The sequence below is a fragment of the Taudactylus pleione genome, unplaced genomic scaffold (assembly GCF_031769625.1).
Source record: "Taudactylus pleione unplaced genomic scaffold, aTauple2 ptg000005l, whole genome shotgun sequence".
In the NCBI taxonomy this organism is placed as follows: domain Eukaryota; kingdom Metazoa; phylum Chordata; class Amphibia; order Anura; family Myobatrachidae; genus Taudactylus; species Taudactylus pleione.
The window spans coordinates 22,553,187-22,580,219 of record NW_028284408.1 but is presented as its reverse complement, the minus strand read 5'-3'; the positions used below and the strand labels follow the sequence as shown (position 1 = coordinate 22,580,219).

Here is a 27,033-nt window from a genome sequence, read left to right as displayed (position 1 = left end):
ACGTAAAGTAGAATGTCAGTGGTGTTAATCTTACTCCAAATGACTTCCTCACATACTGTAAAATAGGAATCCACCCATCTGTCATCGTAACCCTCTGTCCCATGCTCATTGTCTACCCCATCTGTGTCACACCCTCCCCTTTAGAATGTAAGCTCTCACAAGCAGGGCACTCTTCCCTCATGTTTTTCCTTCCTTTACTTGTATTGTTCACTACTCTACACTCCAATGTTTATATACTATATACTTGTCCTGCAATGTCTTGTACTGTATGTCACTGTTTTCTTGTTCTGTTCAACTGTTTATGTACTTTGTAAGGCGCTGCGGAACCCTTGTGGCGCCATATAAATAAAGGATAATAATAATAATAATAATAATAAATCCTTATTAATGACCACAGGTTTGTAATGAGATACTGGAAATACAATGCCTATTAAAAAGAAAGAACCATGCACTTTGTTCTCGCTTTTTACAGAATGTTCAAAATCAAGTTCTCAAAGCCTCCCTGCAGCATAGTGTATTAGGTACCAAACTTGAAAGCCTACAGGGGACATTGAAAGTTTATGAAGCAGATTCGCAGTGGTTACACTGCCTACTATGTGCATTGCAACTGTAGCAGTATCAAATGTTCTGCCAAAAGCAACATGACAAAGAATTCATCTTATACTTTCATTGCAACAATACTATTTCACTCAAACAGGACACAACTAAAATTAATTTTGTTATTTTTATTTTTAGTACTTTAAGAACTTGTACAAATTAATTCATATTTTTGTATTTCAATCAAAAAGTTTCACTGTGTTGACAGTCAATTATGTCTGGATTCAGAAAATCACTGCACAAAAATTAAAGTTATGAAAAACATGTTATACATTTTAACATAGAATTTTTTAAATTTATCCTGAAGGTAATTCATCTTGGCACTGTTTCTAAAGCAGCTTGCCGTATCCCTAAAGCATGCAGGGGGAGGGTGAACAGAAAGTAGGGACAGCAGAGGACAGTAACACTTTAATCCAACCTCTTGCGCAAAGTCTCCGATATTCAAACTGCTGATCAACAAGTTAGAAGAGACTGGATAATGGGGTCAAACTTCTACTGAAAGCTAAGCAGGAAGGATCTGATTAATGGAAACTAAAATGGATTCATATTTTTTATTGTTTTTTTTTTTTTTTTTTAAACTATAATTAGGTTATAGACACAAAAGGGTGAAGAATTTACAGCTGCAGAAGACTTTACAATATATTTTTACTCTTATAAAGCAAAGAAATTGTCTTTATTAAAATGCGAAAAATAAGTCTATAAATAATTAAGTTTATCAATACTTTTTGTTCAGGGGTTTAATTCAGTTTTGGCTTCTTACTCATGAAGCAAGAACACAAAGAATTTATCTTGAGCTCTTCAACATAAGGTACTTCATCCTGGCAAACTGACAACGCCAGGATGAAAATTACATCAAGGGGATGAGGGCTTTACAAGTCTATAGTGCTAACAGTTATCAAGTACTTAATCACTCGGTTAGTTCCTTTATGGTAATGGCAACTGTTGAGTCAACACAAGACTTGGAAGAAAGTGGGGATATAGACACAAGTCTTACGAGCAATTGAGTTATAAATCAGGAACATACACATAGGAAGGTGAGAAGACCTCCACTTGTCCATTCATCTTTGTGGGAGCACCAAGTTCTCAGTTTAGGGAATGTTAGTGACAGTGGTGATGCACAGCTAGTAGAGCAACAGGTTAAGAGACATTTTTAGACAGTAGATGACTCCCGAAAGTCAAAATGGTTTCCTTAAACATCTGTGGTACTGCTGGGGAAGAAAAAAAAAAATCTAATTTGCCTGTACTAGTAAAACTTTAAGGATTACTGTAGGAGGAATAGAATCCCCCTATCTCCAACTTGTGTATTCAGTATGCCAAAAGTTAGTTTAGGTAAAGCAGTGATGCACAAATTCCGATGCAAACCGCTCACATTTTCAGGGTAGTGACTTTTGCCATGGTGACTGATGTGAACATTTTAGAAATCCAGAAGACCCGAGTTTGTGCATCACAGCAATAAAAATGACATGAAGCGGAGACAAAGTTTCATGTAATCAACAAACACTGGGATAAAGGGGGAAAAAGATACAAAATGTACAAAAAAAAGAAGAAAAGAAATTCCCCAAGAGGTTATTCATACAATGGAACACAAAGCCAATTAGAGGGGGAAAAAAGGGAAATCAAAAACCAATATCAGCAATCCTGGATGTTGTCTGCTTTACTTTCTCTCTTTTTTCTTGTCCTAAAAACAGGAATGAAAAAAAAAAATCAATCACACAAAACATCATACACATGGTGCTTTATGTTGTCATGTACATGGTGCACTGTTCTTTGCCTAGCTCAACGTTTTGTGCGACACGACAGTCAAATGTAGCATGCAAAACAGAAGGGTGACAGCCAAATGGCCATCACTGAAATGCCATTACAAACAGGTACTTTTAAAAACCCAATAAAAAAAAAAAAAACAACCTAATTTGTGAGGAATAAAATTAGAATAGATATGGTCTAAAATTAATATAGGAAAGAAAATGACTAATGTGATTCACGAGGTTTGGAATATAGCATTTTATTGCTATCCACTTTAATTGTTGCTCGTGCAGACACAAACACACAGATTTATATACACACACACACTCTTCTCTAGGCCTCATTTATCAATGAGCTTTATCATTTACAATGAGTGATAAAACTTATTGTGTATGATAATGATGCGCCAGCCAATCAGCTCCCAACTGCCATCTGTTTGAAAAATGACAGTTGGGAGCCGATTGGCTGGAGCACCATTTATCATACGCAACAAATGTTATCACTCATTGTGAATAATAAACCTAATTGATAAATGAGGCACGCACGCACGCTTCATAGTATAAAGGTATTCAGAGGTATGTACAAAGCATATTAAAAGGTGATAAATTGTAATATGTATATAAAATATACCTTCTCATTCATAGCCAAGATTACCATGAGCTTCCTAAAGATGGTGATGAAATCCAGGAACAGATCTACGCAGTGCCTTCAGTAAGCAAACAAAATGGGAAAATAATTTTAGAAGGTATAATCTAAACTACTTTAGACACTTTATTACAATTAGCCTACCAAAAGCTTTGCCCAAGAATAATGAGGCCCATACTCACCACACATAATCCTTGTCCCCATTCTCAGCTTTTTCAATAATAAGCTGGGTGTCAAACAAGACAAAGCCACACATGACCAGCAGTCCAAGGTACAGGTTTGTCTGAAAGATAAATATGGATTGTGTTCAATGTCCAGACTGCATACCTTTGTCACAGTGCACTGGATATGGAAAATGCAGACAGAAACAGAATGTCAATCGCATATAAGGAACAATTCACAAAGTGCTACCCGCGAGTTCAAATGGGGAGAAGTTGTCCTAAATTGAACACAATGGTTTATCCTTCTTTACTGGTCATAACAGATGAATGTTTAGCCGGGCACATCATAATGCTTTTACTCAGCTGTGGTCCCATATTACCAAAGAGCTATAACCTTTCTCTACACCATAGAAACTTACTTTAGAGAGAAATTCAGATCCAGCAAACATGTTTATCAGTGAAGAGAAAACAAGGACGCTCAGGATAGTAGACAGCAAACCTGGGGAAGAAAGAACATTGTAATATTTACAGGATGAAAAATAATCTTTATATATTGCCAATATATTAACAGGGCGCAATAGAAACATTAAATGTTTAATCATGTTCATCCGTCCCAAACCTGGTGGAGATGCCAATATGACATCTCTGTCTGAGATGTGCGCACACTCACATTAGGTCCAATTAAATAAGACACTATTTACATACCAGCAAATGTATTGACTATGGAGCAATACCAGGCAACGAGGGGAAACCCACACTAATAAAGGGAGAGCCAAACCCAGTACAAGTAAGGCTGGGTACACACACTATACAATCTATTGTCCGACACATTGTTCGGACACAGGTTGGAAAGACATCATACACATTGTACAAATCTGTCCACATACATCTATCCTCTATGTGCTACAAGTCGCACAGAGGATAGATGTATGTGGACACATACATCTGTGACACGTTACAGTGTCACAGCCGCTGATACTGTATCATAGCATTTTGCATGCAGATACACCCGCAGTTGCCCACAGAACATAGGCATGTCACATATTTTAATCAGCTGGTTCTATTCACATCTCAAAGCAAGTAAGACGCATTTGAATGTAAAAAGTCGCGCAAAAAGATACTCGGTGCTACAAAGTCACACCACAGCATGGCATGACTAGAAGGTCTGTTTAACGCGCAAGGAGGCTAGATGTAATGTGGACACAACTGTATAGTATGTATGCCCCATCCGTTGTTCATTGAATCGTCCCATCTGGTGTGTTGCACATCAAATGGGATGAGTCCATGGCTGACGCGGTGTTGTTACATGCAGCATGTAATGATACTTTGTGCCGTCATACACCAGATCGTGTAGTGTGGACGGTGACGAGATGTACCGTTACATCGCAATGCTGGATCGCAACGGTGTTTAGGTGTGCACCCAGCTTACAACTCAAACCAAAGGCCCCAGCACTAAAAGACAGCAATGCTAACTAGTGTGCCCCTGTGAAAGGGAGATCATGACGTAGTGACACAGAGTCAGGGATAGCACTCACCTCCCAGGAGAAGGAAACTGCGTCTTTGTGCATAAAGGGCACTGAGGGAGAAGCAGGCGAAGATCAATGCTGTACCCAGGAAAGCAGTAGGGATGATGCTGTATGGAAGCCAGTGAGAGTTTCATCAGACACAATTAGGAGATACCGTAGAAGAAGTTTTATTAAATTAGAAAATATGTCTCAATAGTTTACAGAGGACTAAATTTATTAATGTTTTAGAGATTATTTTAACCCCCAGACACTAAGACATCTCCCGCTCTTCTCCTCATTGTCTGTATGCTATATTATTTACTTTGAATCTAACTTCATAAAACGTTATTTCCTAATTTAGTTCAGTCCCTTCTAATGATTTCTAAAGCATTTGGCAACTATGTTATTGCTTTAGGGACATGATGTGGAGTTCGCACACTGTACAGATAGATGCGTCGCCAGAGCTCTAAAAATAAGAGTGTAAATGTAAATACCTGGGGTTAATAGCTATGCAAAAATTCATAGCCGGACCCAATCCAACACCTGGAGGACAAAAGAAATGTTAATTATTTTTAAACGAGATGAAGGTAATTTGCATGTAGTAAGTAAGCATTCTTAAAATCACAAGCTATTAAATTATAAAATCCTGCTAGCAACATTTGCTGGATGTAATCCCTGCAAATTATGCAGCAGGCCTCACACATCATGAATATATGTAATTACTCTATAGTACACTTTTCATTAGGAATTATTATTACTACTCTGCTATTCTCTATTCATATAATGCTTGTACTTCAATTCGCAATCTGGATAGTTTTGAATGCATTGCGCTGAAATACATATTTAGTAACTTGAATATACACCAATGCAGCAGGTCAGTAATAACTTAAAGTTGCACTACAATGTTCCCCCACTACAGAAAAGCCCAGGGGTTTGCTCTATGTCCCTTGGCTTAATGGTAAGTCAGGCGGAAATCCAGGCCTTTGGAAGTGGCAGGACAAGCTTCTCATTGGTCCTCTCATTCACATACCCAGCCTCATTCATTTTTAAGTGGTGAACAATTAATGTTTAACACTTTAGTTGGTAATGCAGCTATAAAACCTACAACAATGGGGACAGCCATGTTGTAGCCCGAAACTATTTTTTTTTTTTTTTGAGAATGCAATTTAAGAGCTCACTAGGAGCATCAAATAGATCACCGATTTATAATGAAATAGCTGACAATATACTAGGAGAATGCAGCCTAAAATAATGGCCCTCTCTTTAATTCTCTAAGTACCTAGTTTTATTTTAGGGTAGAGGATGTTGGAATAATACAGAAATTAAGCCATGATATCATAGTTAACCATAAGGTAAAGTTAAGCTTACGCCCTTTCTATAAAGTAATACTTAACACGGATTAACTAAATCAATGCAGATATGAGAGCAATTAGTTTTCTCTTATTACTAAGATTAACATATCCAGTTTCTCAGTCTTATAACACAGTGTAGAGCAGGGAAACCATTTGCTGCCATGCATTCTGGCAATCTGGTGCAGAAGCTCTAGTGCTGCTATATCTTAGAAATAATCGCCTTGTGTTGGTAAATATATACATATTTAAAAACTCACCACAGAAAAAGGCGAAGCCAACTAGGATTCCCAGGCGTTTCTTCTCATTCTCATAACTGTAAGGGGTAAACATGAGCCAGAGCATCATGGCCAGTGAACCTATAAAGGACAAGAGGCTGCCCTGTATTGGAAGATACAGAGATAGGTTAAAAAAACTGGATACAATAAGAGTTAATATCACACAGATTGAAAATATACAATATATTCTGTAGCATGATCATTTAACTTGGTAGCAGCAAAGCATTATAAATATTGGTCTGCATGTAACAGTTAGGATTTATACAGCTTAACTGACTAGTATATCACATCATCACCATCATGTTACCATCCAGTACCAGAGGGACACTAAAGCACTGGTGAGTGGTTACATCTTACTTTAGTAAAATGTCACTTCCCAAAATGTCACCCATGAGCCCTTCTCCCCCTGCTGTGCAGGGCATCAGTCAGATGCTGGGTCACTCACAGCCTGCCACGTGTTCGACAGTATTCAGTCATCACCCATTGTAAAGACTAGAGTATCGCTGCAAGACGCCATAAGAGGAGCTTTGCAGTACTGATGCTTGTTACATCCCCCGTCCCCACCACTGATTCTATACCCCGAAGGGTGGACAGAGAAGATTATCACATGCTGATTGAGCTGAAGATGGGTGAGCAAGAGATTTGAGGGACTGGAGAAATGCCATTGTTTGGGAAGGCTTGCTCAGCCAGGGGAACGGTATTTAGATAAAGTAGTTTAAGTGAATGTTTACTGGTCTTTAATAATTACATATAATTTGCACACCCCTATATGTGTAACATCCTAGAAGTAATCTACTGATATTACTTACCTGCAGAAATTTAAGGGCCACATTAACATAGGCTCCAGCAGCAGCTACCAGCATACAGAAAGCAAAGCTGGTGTACACCCGTTTCAAGTGCTGCTGTGTGGATGGAGAACTGAAACATAAAAAGATACCAAATAAATTACTGTAGAGGTACAATAATCAATATAGTTGATTTTTAAATTTGCAAACGACGAAAAAATAACTTGTCAAGACCCAAATGAGCTGGTTGTGATCAATCAGTATATACAAACAAAGGCGGTGGGGTTCAATTCTAACTGGGATTCTTCGCCGATTATCCCCAGATTTTTTGTTTTTTTCACCCTATCCTATTATTTCGGGCGAAAAAACACATAGGACCCGCGATAAGCTTGCCCGACCTATGTGTTTTCGCCACACATCAGGTCCCGCAAAATATACAAGACAAGTGCCGGCGTCGGGCGGCACTTCGAGGCTAATTGGATAGCCCTGCCGCGATCAATTAGCAGCGCTACTTTAGCCATGCTAATTGAATAACCCCCTAAGTTCTGTATTCAACATAACGTGAATGGAAAGTATGTTTCTAATTACAAGCACTAAGTACTATAGAATATTAGGGCAACTGTAAAATATTGTCAACATAGATTACGATGCAACAATGTATGTCCCACATGGAGACTAAAAATGGGAAAACAGCACCAGAGGGAACAGTGGGTTTTATTTTACTCTTGACACTTTACTGTTCTAAAACAAAACAAATCCAAACTTATCACAATATGATAGTATGGAGAAAATAAACAAACAAGTTATAACAAACTGTCTGGCAGATGGCTTCCATGCCAGTGTGTACAGGGTCTTTGTCCGAGTTCCTGACCAGCCAATCCCACCACAGAAATCAGAGCACATTTTTGCAACTTGGCTTCCACATGTATGGCTCATACTGCTCACGGATCAATTCAGACCACAATTATTCAGTCTAATTGCAATGTGTTTTCAGATATACATTTTTTATATATTTCCAACAAAGTGGAGGATGCCTACTGAACAGTAACATAAACCAAATAGGTCACACTATAAAATTGTACAATGCTAGAATGTACGTTAGTTTAGATAATAGTGTACACTTAAGACAGGTCAATGTTTATTTGACTTTGCCCTGGTGTGTTTAGACTAACTGTACACACTGCAGTATAGCAGCAGATATCAGATAGCCAACTTGAAATTGCAGTACATGGATGCATCAAAACTACTATGCCTAATAGTAATCCAATAGTTCTAGAGAACGCTGGCAAATGCAGTCATACTATCACTCTATTAGGGGTATTCAATATGGGTGCGATAACATCATTTTTTGCGTTAATATCACTGGTTTTAGTTTTACACCGTATTCAATTTCAAAGACTTATCGCAGTTTTGAAAAGTCTTTGCTAAAAAACGGGGATAAGTTTTCACCATTGAATAGGTGTCAAAAAAAAGTGCAGAATTGGGGTTTAGGGGTGCAGGCTTAAAAAAAAAAAAAAAATAGCCTGCACCCCTGGGAATGACATTTAAAAAAGAACTGTCAAAAAAAGTTCAAAAAAAAAAATAGGAACACCCCCAAAAATGTATTTAAAAATTGGGGTGAAAAAAAAAAATGGGAAAAAATTGTTTAAGAATAGGGAAATAGGTTCAGGGATATTCTGCAAGTATGCGGCAGATGTTTTCTAGAATAGAATTATAGCGGCAGGTGCACAAATGCAGAATTTTTAAAAACTTACTTTAGGGACATCAAAATATGCTAGTACCCATTTTCATGTACCCCAAATTTGATGGGACCACTTAAAAAAAACGAAAAAAATAACCTAAGTGCTCTTCTGCATCACTTATTCAATGTCGGGAAAAAAAATACCTGCTGCGGCTATTTAAATCCCCGACTTACAATTAAAGGCTAAAACGGGGGTACCCATAGTGATCCCCCATGTTTTTACAACTTTAGGGGGGTCTTGCAATTATTTTAAGGAAAAATTCGTAACTTTACGCAAATCCAACTTCGGAGTTTCCCGTTTTCGTTAATTTTATTTTGAATACGGGGATAAGCGGGAGCGCGCACCATACCTTTACGCAGAAAAAAACTCCGATATGAAACGTTAACTTCGCCAGGGAAGTTAACCTTTCCTATTGAATACCCCTCTATATGCGCTGTCACCTTATAGCCACGTTGATAGGCCCCAGTAATGCCAATCTTTACATATTTGACCACTAAGTATTGTCTCATGTATCACCAGCGTTTAAAAGTCCATCAAAAACCACAGCTGACAGACAACAGTGCTTTATACACTATAAGAATTATTATTTTTTTAAACTGTATTTACATCCACCAGCAAAAGCAACACCCTTTACAGAAAAATATTCCATGCAAACAACTCTTTAGGAAACTACTCCTGAGAAGTATCTATACGGGTATAAAGTGACATTCCTGAATCAATTGCAAAACTACTAACATATATAAAGAATCGAAAGTTCTCCTGAACAGTGTAGTAGGCTGCATGTAACAGAAGAACTGAAACCTTCAGAATCTCCACCCTACTAGCCCTACATATTTGGAATGTCACACTACTAACATAAGTTAAGAAACACACTAAATACACATCATGCCATGTAATAATCTGCACCCTGTAGTAAGAGGATTTAAGAAACACCAAAACAGTTTAATATCCAAACCACTGCTTGTTATTAAATGTCATGAATTAATTACACAGTTAATAATTTAAAGACTTCAACAGGTTCTCTTTCCTGAAGAGGCACCATCAGATAAAACATGTCGACATAATATAACCAAACACAAATGGTACTGCATACTTACATATGTGAGAACTTCAAAAGAGCATTGAAGTTAATATTCCGGTCAAGAAAATCCATGGCGGAAAGGTCTTTAGATGCCTTCTACACAAACACCTGCCGAGACAAAGAAACAAGTTTATGGAACAATTTCCATGCTTCAATGAGAAAAACAATGATTTAGCTTCAAATTAGGAAATAATATGGGTGTGTTTTCTTAAACAACATTGAAGGGAGAGCAGATATTGCACACCTGTCCTGATAAGGTTACTTCTTTGCAATAATCATGCTCAAGTTTCCACTGAGTGACTTACACACTTCAGAGAGCCCATGGGACCTCTTGATCTAGATGGTGCAATTATTGCAGTCTGTTGCAAGCAAATCGCAGGCTTGGGCCTTTTCCACAGAGAATATAAACTGCTCTGTATGTAAAGTCCTGCCAGTCATTAATACGGATAATGATTTCCCTTGATTTCCAATGATTGCACACACATAGCTGAGGAATGAAATTGATATGCAAGACCCTCCCTCCTTGTGTGGCACAGACATGCTAGCTGTATTTACAAGCATTAAAAAAACAGTGATTGCTGTATGCACATCTCCTGACCCAGCTTGAAAGTCAGGTAGTATAAAGCATTAGGCTTGCTCCCGAATGCCTCTTGAGGAAGCCGCCTTGGACCAGACACAATCACCATGCCTAGCAGAGAAATATTCTGTTTGAATTTAGCACAAAAAGGCACTATGTAAAGATTGTTTAATCCAAAAAGTGAAAGGTCCTCCTTGAAACCTTATCCGTATCATATACATACTTTAAGGTAATCGCCTGTCACAAATAGAATCTCTCATCTATTATGACTAAGTTGAGCATTCAGAATAACTGTAATACACCAACGCTGCATTTGGTTTTTATCTCACTGTGCCACAAGAATGGTGTAACTATCATGACATCTAAAGACAGTTACAGATTGGGGAGGAGAGAACAATAACAATATGACAGAGAAAAAGAAATTAAAATGAAACTAAATATAGTGATGTGGTTTCAGGATTCCCATTTGAGGTGTGTTCTGACTACATATGCAATCAGTAACGCGGGCCATACACGATGCGACAGCACCGTGCGGGACGACGGGGGATCAGACATATCGGGCGCTCCCCACACGATGCGATCGGGTGGCCTACGTCCCGATATGCCAGCTCCCCCTCCTTCACACGCATAGAGCTGCATGGGATCGCACATCGCATCCCCTGATCGACTGATCCTGCACTAAGATCAGGGGGTGCAATGTACGACCCAAAGGGTGCGCGCTCGGTCAGACATCAGGCCCATACATGGTGCATTATAGCAGCCAAATCGCACCAATCCGTCGGATCGGCTGCTTTATCGCATCGTGTATGGGCCGTTTTAGAAGTATAAACACTTGCTATATCATTCCAATTGGTTCGATAATTCAGGTCAAAAGTAAATAAAATTATGACAAATACTATTATACTGGACTACCTGTCCATCAATGTCATGCAAAGTGATTTTTCTTTTCCAACATCAAAACGCTAAGGGCCTGATTTAGAGATGGACGCTAATGCCATAGCAGCTGCGATTCCACACTGACTGCAACTGCGAAAATACGCTAATAGTTCCAAAGTTTACCAGAGCATAGGGATACGACACCGCTTACCTGCATAACAGATTTGGCAGTTCTCCTGACATGTAGAGCTGCATAGGAGATCACAAGGGCTAATTTATGCACGCCCATGCAACAGCGGTCAGACAGGCCTGCGTTTTTATGACCACTCCCCATTACCACCCCCAAACGCTGACAGTCTGTCACTCACTTTGCAATGGATACCTCTGTGCGTCCCTAATAGTGCGATCGCTGCGCACGTGCATTGCAGCTTATACACATGCGCAATGACAAACAATCGCTCAATCAGCCATTGCGTTCATCTCTGAATCAGGCTCTAAGGGGTACATTTACTAAAGTGAGAGTTTTTAGAAATGGAGATGTTGCCCATAGCAACCAATCAGATTCTAGCTATTATTTTCTAGAAGGTGCTATTTAAATGTTAAGTAGAATCTGATTGGCTGCTATGGGCAACAGCTCCACTTCCAAAAACTCTCACTTTAGTGAATTTACCCCTAAATCTTTAGTCTGTGCTCCATTTAAAAAAAATCAATACCAGAATCCATCAGGTATGTGTGATGAGAGGTTTCTCGCAGTCTCCCAGTTTGTGTCCAAGGGTTGACCTGTGAATTATGCTCAAAACTATGCCTGTTACAGTCTGTTCTCTCAGTACTGCATACATCTATATAGCACTTATACTGCAGAAGGGGTGAAGTTTGACTGGTTCTGTACAGGAATGTAATCAGTGCAAATGGAGAGCAGAGATATGCACTATATCTGTGGATGTTTTCATATATAATGTGCAGTTATGTATGTAAGAAATATGTGGGATAACTTGCTGTTCAAGAAAAATTAGGTGCTTGCTAAAGAATAGCCTCGAATCGCAAACAAAGAATGCAGCAGACAAGTACTGAGTGAAACACTGAAATGACTAATAAAAGTGAAACAAAGTGTGAGTTGATATGTAGAAGTCTGTTTAGGTTTACGGTAGATAATGTTAAGGTGCCCATACACTGTGCGATATAGCAGCCGATCCGACGGATTGGTATAATATCGCTGCTATATCGTACCATGTATGGACAGGATATCGGACAGAGCGCGCTCCCGTGGGGTCGTACATTGCACCTCCAGATCTTATTGCATGTTAATTTGATCTGGGGAAGCGATGTACGATCCCATGCAGCGCTATGCGGGTGGGGGAGGGGGGTGCCGGCATATCGGCTATCGGATCCCCCGTCGCGTCGCAAGGTGCATATCGCACAGTGTATTGGCCGCTTTAGAATAGAGGAGACTCTGGGATGTAGTCAGCATTCCGACAATCAGGATGCAGACAGTCACAATACCAACTGCTGCATTCCGACTATCAGAATACCAACAGATTGCGGAGGTAAGTATAAAACTGCATACACACTCAACGATTTTGTTACCAATGATTTTCTGTCGGATTTTCTAAAGTGTAATGAACGATTTTAACTACAAACGATTTTTGCATATTCCCTTACTGAAAATCGTTCAGTTGAAAAGTCTGACTGAACTACAAACATGAACGCGCATGAACAATAATCGTTCATCGTTTGACTCAGAAAGTGAACGATTTTATTAAACGATATCGTTTAACGATAATTGTTCAAAAAAATCGGTGTGTGTGTATGCAGCGGGTTAGGCTGCTGGAAGGGTGGGTTAGTGTTGTAATGCTTACAAAAATCTGTCGGGATTCTGACTGTCAGGATGCCACTGTCAGTATTCTGACCATCAGCATCCTGTAACCATGTTGAGAAATGTCTATCAATCCTCAAGTAGCTCCCACAATTACATTAATCTAATGTTATGGAGTAGCAGGGTCATAGTTGATACTTTCCTAGTATGATCCAACTCTCCACATATCTAGCCAAAAAATAATAAACATATACATAAAACTCTTAGAAAATGGTCTGTGTACAGTTTGTCTCGAGCATTAACTTCAGCCCAAAAAAACCCTTCACCCATTCTGCATAAAAACATGGATCTTTTAAAAATAAAAAACAGCACAGGTGTTTTTGCTGGGCAAGATACTTAAACTACCATGATGAGCAGAGAAGATACAGGGTCATATACAAAGAGATGATTAGCAAGTATAGTTAAAAGAAAAATAATCTAAAGTGCCATTAAACAGGGGTGAGGAAGTGATATAAAAGGAATGTCATGGTAAGGAAAAGTTTTAATTTAACTTGAAAAACCCTTTAAAACTAGCTATCAGCATTACAATGGGCAAAGCAGTTTTAACACACAGAAGTTTTACCAAACGACAGAGGGAGATAATGAACCTGACTAGTACTTGTGATGTGAATGGCATTTGTTACAGTGATCACATGATGCAACAATATTTCTTTGAGTTGATTACTGTCTTCCAGTCAATTTAGGAAAATGCATTGAGGACATATGCTGAAAAATATGTGCATACTACCAAAACCTTTATAACAATCTGCCAGATGTTAAGACTTGCAATTAAAAGAAGCACCAAAAATTGTAGCCTGTGGTCGTAACCAAGAATGTATAAGATCTGCACCTTAATCACAAGTTATCACATATCAAATAGTCAATTCACTCAATTTGGAAATTATTTGTTGGTACAGTTTCTCCAACAGGTCTTATTATGATCACAAATACAATTTGTTTTTAACTGTGTGGAGCATAATTTTCCTAGATAAAGTTACTATTTTTCTTGTGCTGTATGTAGCTGGCAGTCACAGAGTCAATATACTAATGGGTTGCAGCGTGGCCATGAACTCTCCTGGACAGACATGCTTGACAAATCTGCTTGGCGGCTAATGTGATAGCGCTGGAAAGTATCGCATCGCCCCCTCTACTGTGCCTAATATATGTGGTGACAGCTACAGTAACGTAATCAGGGGGCCACAAGGCTGCTATCCCTGTATTAGTCTATGAGCACATAGGACACCTGCCTGTGCGCACATACGGCCGGAGACCCACACTGTGCGCACATACGGCCGGAGACCCACACTGTGCGCACATACGGCCGGAGACCCACACTGTGCGCACATACGGCCGGAGACCCACACTGTGCGCACATACGGCAGGAGACCCACACTGTGCGCACATACGGCAGGAGACCCACACTGTGCGCACATACGGCAGGAGACCCACACTGTGCGCACATACGGCAGGAGACCCACACTGTGCGCACATACGGCAGGAGACCCACACTGTGCGCACATACGGCAGGAGACCCACACTGTGCGCACATACGGCAGGAGACCCACACTGTGCGCACATACGGCAGGAGACCCACACTGTGCGCACATACGGCAGGAGACCCACACTGTGCGCACATACGGCAGGAGACCCACACTGTGCGCACATACGGCAGGAGACCTATAACGTGCGCACATACGGCCGGAGACCTATAACGTGCGCACATACGGCCGGAGCCCCATACTGTGCGCACATACGGCCGGAGACCCATACTGTGCGCACATACGGCAGGAGACCCATACTGTGCGCACATACGGCAGGAGACCCATACTGTGCGCACATACGGCAGGAGACCCATACTGTGCGCACATACGGCAGGAGACCCATACTGTGCGCACATACGGCAGGAGACCCATACTGTGCGCACATACGGCAGGAGACCCATACTGTGCGCACATACGGCAGGAGACCCATACTGTGCGCACATACGGCAGGAGACCCATACTGTGCGCACATACGGCAGGAGACCCATACTGTGCGCACATACGGCAGGAGACCCATACTGTGCGCACATACGGCAGGAGACCCATACTGTGCGCACATACGGCAGGAGACCCATACTGTGCGCACATACGGCCGGAGCCCCATACTGTGCGTACATACGGCAGGAGACCCATACTGTGCGTACATACGGCAGGAGACCCATACTGTGTGTACAAACGGCAGGAGACCTATAACGTGCGTACATACGGCAGAATAACTGTAGTATGGTGAGCTGTACTGTGAACAATGCGCTGTAATGCGGATGTGCGGTGCAGGCCTCCGTTCCCGTGGACGAAGTTGTGTGTGGAAGCAGACGGGGTCGTTATTGTATTAAAGGCGGCTGCCGCCCAGTTTACGGGTTAGCATAGTTACCTACCTACCGTGCGCCTCCCGTACCCACACTGCCTGCCGTCTCGCTCACCTGTCTCTACACCACACAGCCGTCGATCTCGCTGAACTCCGTTTGTCCCTTCGCTTCCGCCGTACGTGTCACACCACCCGATAGGAGCGTCAGGGAACCCGCCCCCTCACCACCATAACTATGCTGCTGGGAAGTGGGAGGAGCCTTGCGGGACGTCATATGAGAGGCGGAGCTCTGCTTCCATCATCAGCTGAGCTTCACACACGGCGACGGTTGTGTCGCGAATACGTCACTAATTACACAGTGACAGACAGACTCAATAATAATCGGCCATCGGTGTGGTGATGGCCTATACGCCGATGGCCATCCCTACTTACCAAGTCACTCAGAGGCAGCAGACTTCCATGCATTGTTCTTCTTCTGTCTGTCTAGATATAGTTAAAGCACATAAACCCTTCTTGCAAATCCTGTATTTGCTCCTCTTGTCTTCCAGCCCAGTATAATGTCCCCACCAAGCCCTTTGTAATATACTGTCACATCCATGCCCCCCAGGCCATTGTAATATCATTAATTGGAAAATATATAGGATGCTATTGTGAAATAAATGAAAAATATGTGTGAGGCTGCAAACAGGGTCAATGGTACAGCCTTAAAGCTAGGTACACACTGATAGATATATCGTCCGTTCCATTGAACGGGCAATATATCTATAGTTCATTGCTGGTTGTGCAGCACAGCAGATGGCCGATATATCTAAAAGATATAGTAATCAGTCATCTGCTGGTGTGTACAGGCAGTAGCGGCTCCAGGCACGGGCAAGCCGGTCCGTCGCCTGAAGCGCTACTGTTTCCGGAGGGCGCAGGAAACGCCCACCTCCCTCCCAGCGCTATAGTACATATTTAAGCTCACGGGGAGGGAGCGGAGGAGGGAAGTGGCGGCAACACAGGACAGCGCTGGGCGAAGCGCAGCCTAGCGTCAGCCCTGTGTACAGGGGCGACCCGCCGATCACCAGTACACATTCTTCAGGGACGTGGCGGTGACTGACAGCTCAACTGGGCAGGCAATTTGAATGCCCACCCAGTTGAGCTGTCTCTTCGGTATTATTGCATTAATGCATATTGCATACTGCAATGCATTAATGTGCTCAAATACATACTTGTCTACCTTTGGAAAAGCAGTTCAGGAAGATTGGGAAAGCACCACCTATGAGCGTAGCATAAAAGTGTGCGTGTACTGATACAGCTGAGAGGCGTGCCATAAAATTGATTTGCATACAAATGTAAATGAGCCCCAAAGCAGTTAGTAAGATCTACATGTTGATGAAAACACACTGATACTTATCAGAAAATGCATGTAGCCATAGAGATCATTGGAGTTCATTCAGAGCCGCTCGCAAGCGGCCCGATGTTTGCACACTGTGCATGCGCCGCGTCTGGCATGTGCGAGCCCTGCTGAGCGACAAGACGGGGCGGCTGTCGATGGTGAGTGACAGCTCGCCCCGTTTTGTGGGCGGGTAGGGGGGGTGGCTGGAAAAACGCAGGTGCTCCCTTAGGAACGCCTGGCGTTTGTTAGGAGGGCAAACTGACACCACTACTGATGTCAGCACTACTGATGTCAGTAGTGGACTTCCTGCTCTATTAGAGCAGGGAGTCCACTCGGCCTTGCGGCATCCTAGACCCTACCGCAGGGTCTCGTCACAAGGCTGATGGTCGCAATTATCGCGATGGTCTCCTGGCCGCTCACACAAGCTGTGGGTGGTCTCCCACAGCTTTGTGAGCGGCCGGAGAAAAAATAAATAAAAAACGCCCACAAACCCAGCGAGTGGCCAGCGAATGCGAGCAGGTCTGAATCAGGGCCATTGTGCCTTATAACCAACGCAGGGAAATTATTCTAATGATCACATTTGAATGTATATATCTTTGTTTTTTTACTATATAACAGCTTCATAATGGGGGTAAGGTGCAATCGGGTAGATTGCTAGACTCTTCAGGGAGTCAGTGAGATTGCTACTATTTCAGGGAGTCTCCCTGACAATCAGGGAGAGTTGGCAAGTATGCTCTAATATTGTGCCCAGATCGCAGTGAAGTATGTGATTATTGATGAATGGGCCCCACCAGCGCACGCAGGGGGGTTTCTGAGTACCCAGAAACCTACCCTGACAGACTGGAGAGCAGGCATCATATTCTTAAGCTCCGTCCCCTCGTAGCAAAATGCTGCGATTCACTAGTCAATCGAGAGGAGGCGGAGCCAACATGACATGATACCATTAGAATTCCATCATTTAGCCTAGCCCACTCCCGATTGATCCGCAAATCGCTGCATTTTGTCGCTAGGGGGAGGGGCCTAATGACATGGTGCCAGCCTGCCAGGTCCCATCCTTATCAGGTCTACAACCCGCAGCTGCTGCAAAGTAAGTGTGTGTGTAATGTATGTGACATACAGTAGATGTGCGTGTGTGTGTGTGTGTAAGGTGTGTGTATATACAGTGAGGTGCATAAATATTGGGACATTGACAGAATTTTCATATTTTGGCCTCTATTCACCATCACAATGGCTTTTAAATGAAACAAACAAGATATGCTTTAACTGCAGACTTTCAGATTTAATTTGAGGGTAATTACATCCAAAATCAGGTGAACGGTGTAGGAATTACAACGGTTTCTATATGTGAAGTCTTCTCTTGATTGTTGACTTTGACACATATACACCTACCTCCTGGAGAGTGTTCTTGATTTGGCCAACTGTTGTGAAGGGGTTTTTCTTCACCAGGGAAATAATTCTTCTGTCATCCACCACAGTTGTTTTCCATGATCTTCCGGGTCTTTTGGTGTTGCTGAGCTCTCTCCGGTGTGTTCTTTCTTTTTAAGAATGTTCCAAACAGTTGATTTGGCCACACCTAATGTTTTTGCTATCTCTCTGATGGGTTTGTTTTGATTTTTCAGCCTAATGATGGCTTGCTTCACTGATAGTGACAGCTCTTTGGATCTCATATTGAGAGTCGACAGCAACTGATTCCAAATGCAAATGTCACATCTAGAATCAACTCCAGACCTTTTACCTGCTTATAATGAAATAACGAGGGAATAGCCCACACCAGTCCATGAAATAGCTTTTGAGTTGATAGTCCCATTACTTTTGGCCCCTTAAAAAGTGGGAGGCACATATAGAAACCGTTGTAATTCCTACACCGTTCACCAGATTTGGATGCAATTACCCTCTAATTAAATCTGAAAGTCTGCAGTTAAAGCACATCTGTTTGTTTCATTTCAAAGCCATTGTGGTGGTGAATAGAGGCCAAAATATGAAAATTCTGTCAATGTCCCAATATTTATGCACCTGACGTGTGTGTGTGTGTGTGTGTGTGTGTGTATATATATATATATACATATATATATATATACACACACACACACACGGGTTAAAATGGGCCTTAACGGGGAGGAACTGCGTTCCGTCACTTCTATTTGGAGACGGAACCACTTCCTATAGTTCCGAGGAGCGGCCAGCATGAATAAGGGACACTAATATGTGGTGTAATGTGAATCAGGGGTGAATCAAAATTGTGCTACTGTGTGGCGTAATTTGAATTGGGAATACTATTGTGTGACCACACCCCTTTTTGCAGCGCGCCGTAGGCTGTCCCTTTTCTTACAAAAACTCAGAGGAGGGGGGTGAGTTCCACCAGTTCTCTAGGACCACTTTAAGCACTATATATATTGCCTCACAGCACTGAGGTCATGCGTTCGATTCCCACTACGGCCCTAACTGTGTGGAGTTTGTATATTCTCCCTGTGCTTGCGTGGGTTTCCTCCGGGTACTCCGGTTTCCTCCCACACTCCAAAAATTGGCTCCCCACAAAATTGATCATAGTGTGTGTGTGAGCATGTGGTATGGAATATAGGACCTGTGTCAGAGCCGCTCGCTAAGCTGCGCTCGCTCAGAGCGATTGTCACCTGTCTGCGCATGCGTCTAATTCCCAGTGCGCATACGCAAACTAGCGTCTGCGATGTACAATCGAGCGCTCGTAGTACACAGACAGGACACTACTTTGAGTGACAGATTGCGCCGTTTGTGGGTGGTAACAGGGGAAGGTGCTTGTGAATGGGGGAGTGGTTGTGCGAATGCAGGAGTGTTTGACATTCAGAACGGCGTTTAATGGGTGTGCATAATTAGCAAAGTAGCGTCATTGCACACGTGACTTGGTTGTTTTTTAGCCTGAACTGCTCACAGTGCTTGTGGTAGGTTAGGTCAACCCCAAGCGCTGCGAGCAGCTCCGATGGCCCTCGATGTTCACGACGTGTGCTGCGAGTGACAGGTGGGAGGTTTTATAGTCCGGCGTGCGCTAACTGCCGTCGCTCAGGAAGACATAGAGGGCGTCCTTACAGCGCAAAGAGCAAGCGGTTGATTTGCATACCCGGCCCCTTTTGGCAAGCAAGCGATCGCATCTTGTGAGCGGCTCTAAATCAGGTCCATAGATTAGAAGCTCCACTGGGGCAGGGACAGATGTGAATGGTAAGATATCTTCTGTAAAGCGCTGTGGAATATGTGCGCTATATAAATAACTGGTAATAAACGTGTGTGTATATAGATATATATATATGTTGTCATCACGCGATGAAACGGAAACACTCTCCAGACTTGATTAGCAGTTGCAATAATAATTAGTTTTATTAGGCATATCAAATTAATTTGCCGACGTTTCGGTTCTTGTTGAACCTTTATCACGGCATCAGTATTCTTAACATCAGTATTGTTAATTAAATTGTGGGTAGATACAATAAGTCACCCATAGTTTTATTATTTTACACAACACTCAAGCTATAACTTAACTAATAAATAAGACACAGACAACTGTATAGAATTGGTAAAAGAGGTCACAGCCAAATTTATTATATGAAATATGAATTGTTAATTAGACCTGGTGGCGAAAAAGCAGTGCTACCTCGGTCCACAGCTCATAATTAATTGATCGCTTTACCAAAATGGGGTGGAGTTTTCCTTAACTAGCATAGTGCTGGCCCCTCCCTAGGATGAAGACCTGGTTCTCCCTTAAGGTAGCAACCGACTCGCTTTTCTCAAAGGGGGAATGCTAGCCAAGCTCTGCTGCGCTAAATTGAGCCGCCGAGGAGCACTGCTTTCCGCCAACAACGTGGACAAAAAGAAATGGCCACGTAACGCCACCAAAGAAAAAACACAGCCCCTACTAACTATTCCAATGAGGCTATAATGTCAGAGACAAAAAATCCTAAACCTTCCTCAGTGAGGTGCACTCCATCTGGCCTATATAAATGTGCCTCCTCATATCGAAGACGAGGGTGCTTGATAGCACACCCGCCCAAGCCAACCACAAACCGAGAGACTGCAGCATTCAGCTTCCTTCTAACTCTGTCTAGAGCCGCCCCACCTTGTGTACCTCGCCAGAACCTCCTCGGAATCATCTCAGACCAGCAAAGTTTAACCAGTGGCCAACGTTCTGCTACCAATTTCAAATCTCGCTTAATGGCAATGATCAATTAAACTCCTTTACACGTGCCAAGGTCATTACCACCCAAGTGCACGACCAGACAGTCAGGGATCCCCCACTTGCTCTCTGACTGCCATTGCAGGTCCAAAAGTCTGCTCCACCTAAAACCTCTCAACCCTATCCAATGGACCAGTAAACAAAAGAATGCCCAACAATCCACACCCGGCAATCTTTCTTCAAAAAACCTGTGATGGGAAAAAGCCGTATAACATAACATTAATAATTTTGAATTAACCATTGAACAAAACTTAAAACCAGAATGAAAACATGGAAGGGGAAAAACTGAGTTGCTTAGGTGACCCAGATGGAGATGAACAACACCAAACCTCTTTCTTTGAGGGCAAAGGTGAAAACAACTCCAATCCCCCCTAGCGGCGGGTAGCATAAGGCACTGGGTTTCCTTAATAACAAACTCGCCAGGAGCGCCACTACTTCTGTAACTTATCGCCCCTTATATAACCCTTATAAGCTGAAGACTTCCATCTACCCAAGTGCTTGATTGCCTCCGCAGAAGAACCTGATGCGGCAGCGCAAGTTGCCGCCCCAATCCTAAACGAATGGGTGCCGAACTCTTCAGTCGGCACATCCAAAGCTATCAAGCATCTATCGAAAACGCTTGCAAACTGGAACTTAGATAGGGGGGAAAGATCTTCATGAATAAGCCATTGAGCTCCCCCTTTTGGACGCTGCTGATTATATTTGTTGGCTAGAGTGACCGGGCAGATGCTCAGCTCAGGGTGCGAGGGAACAGAAATCCAATGCCCCCGGCCCATCTGATCCGTTTTTGATTTCTGTATTTTTAACAGTATGGCACTTTCTTTAACTACAACATTACACAGAAGCAACCCTGAGTTGACTGACGCTTTATTTTTTGCCACTAACTCCCCAACCGGTAAAGCGCCAAAAAATGCCAGCACAAAGCCAAACTAAACAAATTTGCCTCGAATTCACCTACTCCTGAGACTGCCAAAACTAAATCCCTCAACATACACACATCTATTGGCCTAGGGGAATCGTCCGGAGTCGCCTGTTCCCTCGCCCAGCCTCTCATTGCTTTAGTAATGATGAATGACTTCGTAGGATCATTCAAACCGTACATTCGCGAGAAGTATGAAATGCCAGCTAAGGCGCCAGACATAGAAGCTTTTGAACGACCACTCATGCCCCTGCCACACAAATTCAGACATACTGACATGCAGCTCCTTACCCTTCTCGGAATTTGCAAGAAAAACCTGCCATTCATTCCAAGCTGCGGAATAAGACCTCAACCTACCTGGCGCGAGTGCCCTCAAAGCGAGTCCTTCCATGCCGGATTCATGATCTGCCAGACAAAGTCAGGACAAGGCAAACCATGAATCCTGGCAGCCAGTGCCAATGACCTAAACCTCCCCCACTGGAACCGAGACAAGGCATCCGCTATCTCATTCTCCACACCAGGAACGTGCCTGGCCTTAAAATCAATGTTTCTCAACAGACAGACAAAAACTAAATGCCTAAGCAGCCTGAGCACTCTGATTGTTAATGGCTTGGACCACCCCCAAGTTATTGCACCAAAATAGTATTCTCCGATTGCTAAACTTTGAAGCCCAGAGCTCCACCGCCACCACAATTGGAAATAGCACCAACATGAGTAAATTACGTGTCATACCCTCCAAATGCCACGACTCGGGCCAAGCTGCAGCGCACCACTCCCCGCCAAAAAATGCTCCAAAACCTAATGCCCCTGAACAATTGAAGCTCGCGATTGGCTACAGACGAAGCGAGCCAAATGCGAACCCCATTTAACTCTCTGCTACACTGGGCGTTATTAAACGCGCAGCACTTTCCCTTGCCTCCGGTATTATATCCGGGGCGGGCTGGAAAGGGATGATTACGTCCCACCGTAGGCTCGACAGCTGATCAGGCCTGCTGCGTCACCTCCAGCCACACCTCCACGTCTTTCAACCCAAAACTAAAAATTTTCTGGCCATCCTGTTTTTTTCTAAACAGTTCATCATACTGCCTCCAAACATTATGCCTAGCTGCGACCTGCATACCCTGCACTAAATGCAGGTACTTCAGCACATTCAGAAACTCAGCTGGGCGTGTCTCGATATAACAGGCAGCAAACACATATATACCAGTCAGCCAATTCTGATAGCTCCTCCTGGCCTCCTCAGCTGCCACACCCCCCTTTTTTGCTGCGTCTAACGCCTTTTTAGCGTCATGAGTGATGGCGAACATGTCAACATAACGACCTTTACGAATTCGCTCTCTGATTTTGGACCTAACTCCCCTTAATATTGCCATGTTTGAGTAATGGACCGCATCCCCGAAGCGTCTGGAGCCGAGCTGGCCGCTATACTACCCGCTTTTTGGGACTCTTGCCCTTACCCTTCAACTGCTGCACAAAGTATTTAATGAGCTTGCGCGGCCTCTCCCCAGAACTAGAGGAGTCTGAAGACTCATCAGAGTGTGATAGCTGCGCAATTGAAGGAACTGCAATACTCATCTCACCTGATCCAGACGCCGACAGGACCTCGGGTGCATGCCTAGAGGAGGAGGCTTGACTCTCGTTGTGCGGCGCGCCCACCACGCTTACATCAGTGACGACATCCCTTGAAGATGACCCGGATGCCCATGGCTGAATTAATGTAACCTGCGGGCTCGAGACATTTGCATTAGCAACGGGAGCCGATGGTGGACATACAGCAACAGGCGCTCCATGGCGGGGGAGATAATGGGGGCTGCGCAGGTGGAGGAAATGCTGGGGAAGGAGGTAGGGGTGGGACTAGAGTAGGGGAAGGTGGACGCACCGCTGGGGTAGATGGCGGGGTGGGGGAGGGGCTTGTGGAAGGGGGGATTGACGCACCAGCTGCTGGCTTGCGTGCTGCCCAGGATTAAAATGAACCTGTTGGTGCATGGGTGCAAAATTGCCTGGGGCGGAGATGAACTGCAGGGGAAAAAACCCCGGCGCTTGCGCGTATGAGGTGGCATAAAATTGCCGGCTCGGACCCATGAACGGGTTTGGGATTGACTGCTGGTATAAACCTTGGCTAAAGTAAGGTGAAAAACCAAATGGAGGGATGGGGGCGGGGCCAGGCCCATAATTCAAGAACTGCTGCCCTGCATTTGCGCAGGCCGCAGCGGGTGGGGGGGGCGACATTGGAGCCAGCAATCTGGGCCAAGAGCCCCCATAAGGGGTAGCTCTATCCTGCTGCGCAAACGGCCTAGGGAAGTGGATGAAAGGGGGTTGGTGCAATAAATCTGCGGGCCCGCTACCTTGGATGCTATGATAGCCCTGCGCCCTAGGCGCTGTGGCAAACCCCAAACCTCCAGTCCCTGAGACAGAGAGGGGGGAATCTGAGGAAGTTAAAACCTCCTCAGCATCTAAAATGGCCGCCGGAGGCGAGGGGGCGTGGCTGTCGGCCGGGGAGGCCCGGCGCACAGCCCCTCCAGCCACCTGGGACAAATTACATCGGGGAGTCCCTGGTGTAACCGCCGGGCCTGGCGGGTTTATTATGTAAAACTCGCCTGCCACTGCAGCCGCAGCGGCGGGCGGGAGACGGGGCCCTGCGTGGTCCAAAATGGCCGCCGGGGATAGCTGTGCCTGTGGAGCTGCCGGGGAAGCCGGGCGGGCGGTCCCGCCAATGCCCGGCGGAGCGATCTAGCGGGGGTGCTGGGTGCGCTCTCCGCACTCCTCGCCAACCAAGCCCGGAGGCCGGATGGCGAAGGGGCGGGTGGGAGAGAAGCGGCCGCAGCGGCGGGAGGGAGCCCGCGCGCACTGAAGTCAGGCGCGCACCCTGGGCAAGGGAAGAGGCTGCGGCGACCGTTAATGGTCTGGCCGCTTCAGCAAGGCGGTGGGGAGGGGGGGCATTACGGCGGGGACAGGGCATTTTCAGTTAATAAGGGGGGGTAGGTTAGAGCAGACAGTAATGAGGAAAAAAAAAAAAAAAAGGGGGTGGGAAGAAAAGAAAAAAAGAGGGTGAAAAAGAATAGGAGGAAAGAGACAAAAGCTGTGTGAAAGGGAAAGAAAATATAGATAGAGAAAGCTGTAAGATGAATAAAATGCTTAGACTGGTACTTATCACTCTGATCTCAAAATGGCAAGAGGCAGTTGACTCCTCCTCCAGCCTTAAAATACAAATGCTAAACCCCGCCTCGACGGGGCAGCTAATAGGCTAACCAAAATTATGATTGGCAACTGACCTCAACCAATTACAAACTATCAACAAAAACCAGCTCTAACTAGTACTGTACCAAAATAAAAAATAGTGTGCTTATATCTTCTCAAGCTTATTCGAGCATTCGAATATTTTAACGTCAGCTTATGGTCTAACTGGTCCTCTTATATGGACTCAATACAAATAATTACATCAACAATTAACACATATTGATCATTATTCTGGACTTCTATATGTGCCAAATTTGTGGTACATATCAGTGTAGGATACATATTAGTTGTATAACTGGTGTATATATATGAGGTTCATATAAGTAATAGCATCTGCTATTCATTCACTTAAATTAGCTATATCTGTCATGTGAATGTAGTTTCAATATAGTAGGTATTTTAACTCTTTACACACATACATCAATATAAGTGGTGTGCTTTTTAGGTGGCTTCCTCAATATAGTTAGATTAGACATTTTAATCTAATGCCATTTACCTTAATGGCTGATGTGTACATATATGCTGTAACCACATAGAGGGAAATCATGCTTTATGTTCATGTACACTGTAAGATATGTGCACAGCCACATAGTGAGTATTGGTAGCAGTATAATAACAGCTGTTAGCTCCTACCGCTGGTAGAGCCTACTGCTGTCAAGTCTTACCTACTTCCTGTTCTTCTGTGCTATGGTATGCCGTGCTGTAGGATCTCTATGTTGGGGCTCAGCTGGAGGTATTTATACAGCACACCCAGAAGTGCGTCAGTCGCGGCTAGCCGCAACCGGAAGTGCACGGACGCACTTAATGTACTGTAACCAGTTGCTGATACTATTCAGCGGAGGATGCTAAGTTTGTATGGGCCTAGTATAAGTGCTGCTGAATTGCCGGGTATGTTCCCCTATGTCTGTAATAGCTCTTAATAGGCTCCGGATGTGGGGCATGCGATCGCGATAACCGGAAGTGGGGAATGTTGTTATAGCCACCGGAAATGGGGCATACTGATATGTCCACAGGAAGTGTGGCATGCCTGGTCGCTATATAGGGATAATAAACAATGTTGTGCTCTCTCTATGTGTTGGCTGTTATTGGTGGGTGGATTCTTAAACTGGAAAGCGATGTGTGTACACATATATACAGGAAGAACTCATATACTTGCACTTGTACTCATGACATTAAACAACACTGTTTATTACACATTACACTAATAAGGATCTGTGCTTGTCAATAATATTATGCCTCATAATTGACATATACATCTTAGTGTATATCACATGACATCACTAATATCAGCATATAGGGGAGGACCACTAGCCATTTGTAGCACCATGAATTAACTTCATCCATAACGTCACAGTGGGCTAAGTGATTACATCACATAAATACTTAACATGATACAATAAACACAGATACTAGTGTGGTAACCTTGACTTTACGTGGTAAGTAAAGAGTTTACCTTGTGTGTTGTGGTTCAATCTTCACTCGACTTACGGAGAGGTGAGAGTAATGGAAGCACATGAAGGGGTGACGAGGCAGCTTGTGGTTTTTATTTTGTGAACACAGGTTTATTAGACAGTCGGCAGGGCACTTGCATAAATAACACACCTCACTCAATGAAGCAGCCTTTGTATTGCATCAGTGGGAAAAAACATCAATAATGAGATTACACATAAAAACAATGGCATTTGCACGGCACCATACGCATTGGTGTAATAATACTTCGGCAGTATGACCATACAATGTAAGGCAACTTTTACGTTACTATTC

General features: G+C 43.5%; 1 protein-coding gene across 4 annotated transcripts; it reads right to left on the bottom strand.

Moving 5' to 3' along the window:
* Nucleotides 1-710: 710 nt before the first annotated feature.
* TMBIM6 (transmembrane BAX inhibitor motif containing 6) lies at nt 711-26,020 on the bottom strand. 4 transcript variants are annotated; one of them, XM_088447448.1, is made up of 11 exons: nt 25,935-26,020; nt 23,613-23,754; nt 9,903-9,994; nt 7,088-7,196; nt 6,261-6,381; nt 5,146-5,194; nt 4,682-4,779; nt 3,566-3,645; nt 3,168-3,268; nt 2,971-3,046; nt 711-2,275 (listed from the first exon to the last, which is right to left on the bottom strand). In XM_088447448.1, the coding sequence occupies exons 3-11, from the start codon at nt 9,956-9,958 to the stop codon at nt 2,252-2,254; spliced, it is 714 nt and encodes a 237-aa protein (XP_088303574.1). In that variant the 5' UTR covers nt 9,959-9,994; nt 23,613-23,754; nt 25,935-26,020; the 3' UTR covers nt 711-2,251. The 4 variants fall into 4 exon arrangements, with proteins under 4 accessions (XP_088303574.1, XP_088303511.1, XP_088303657.1 ...); XM_088447385.1 differs by lacking the exons at nt 23,613-23,754; nt 25,935-26,020 and adding an exon at nt 15,608-15,765; XM_088447531.1 differs by lacking the exons at nt 23,613-23,754; nt 25,935-26,020 and adding an exon at nt 15,612-15,765.
* Between the last annotated feature and the right edge of the window lie 1,013 nt (nt 26,021-27,033).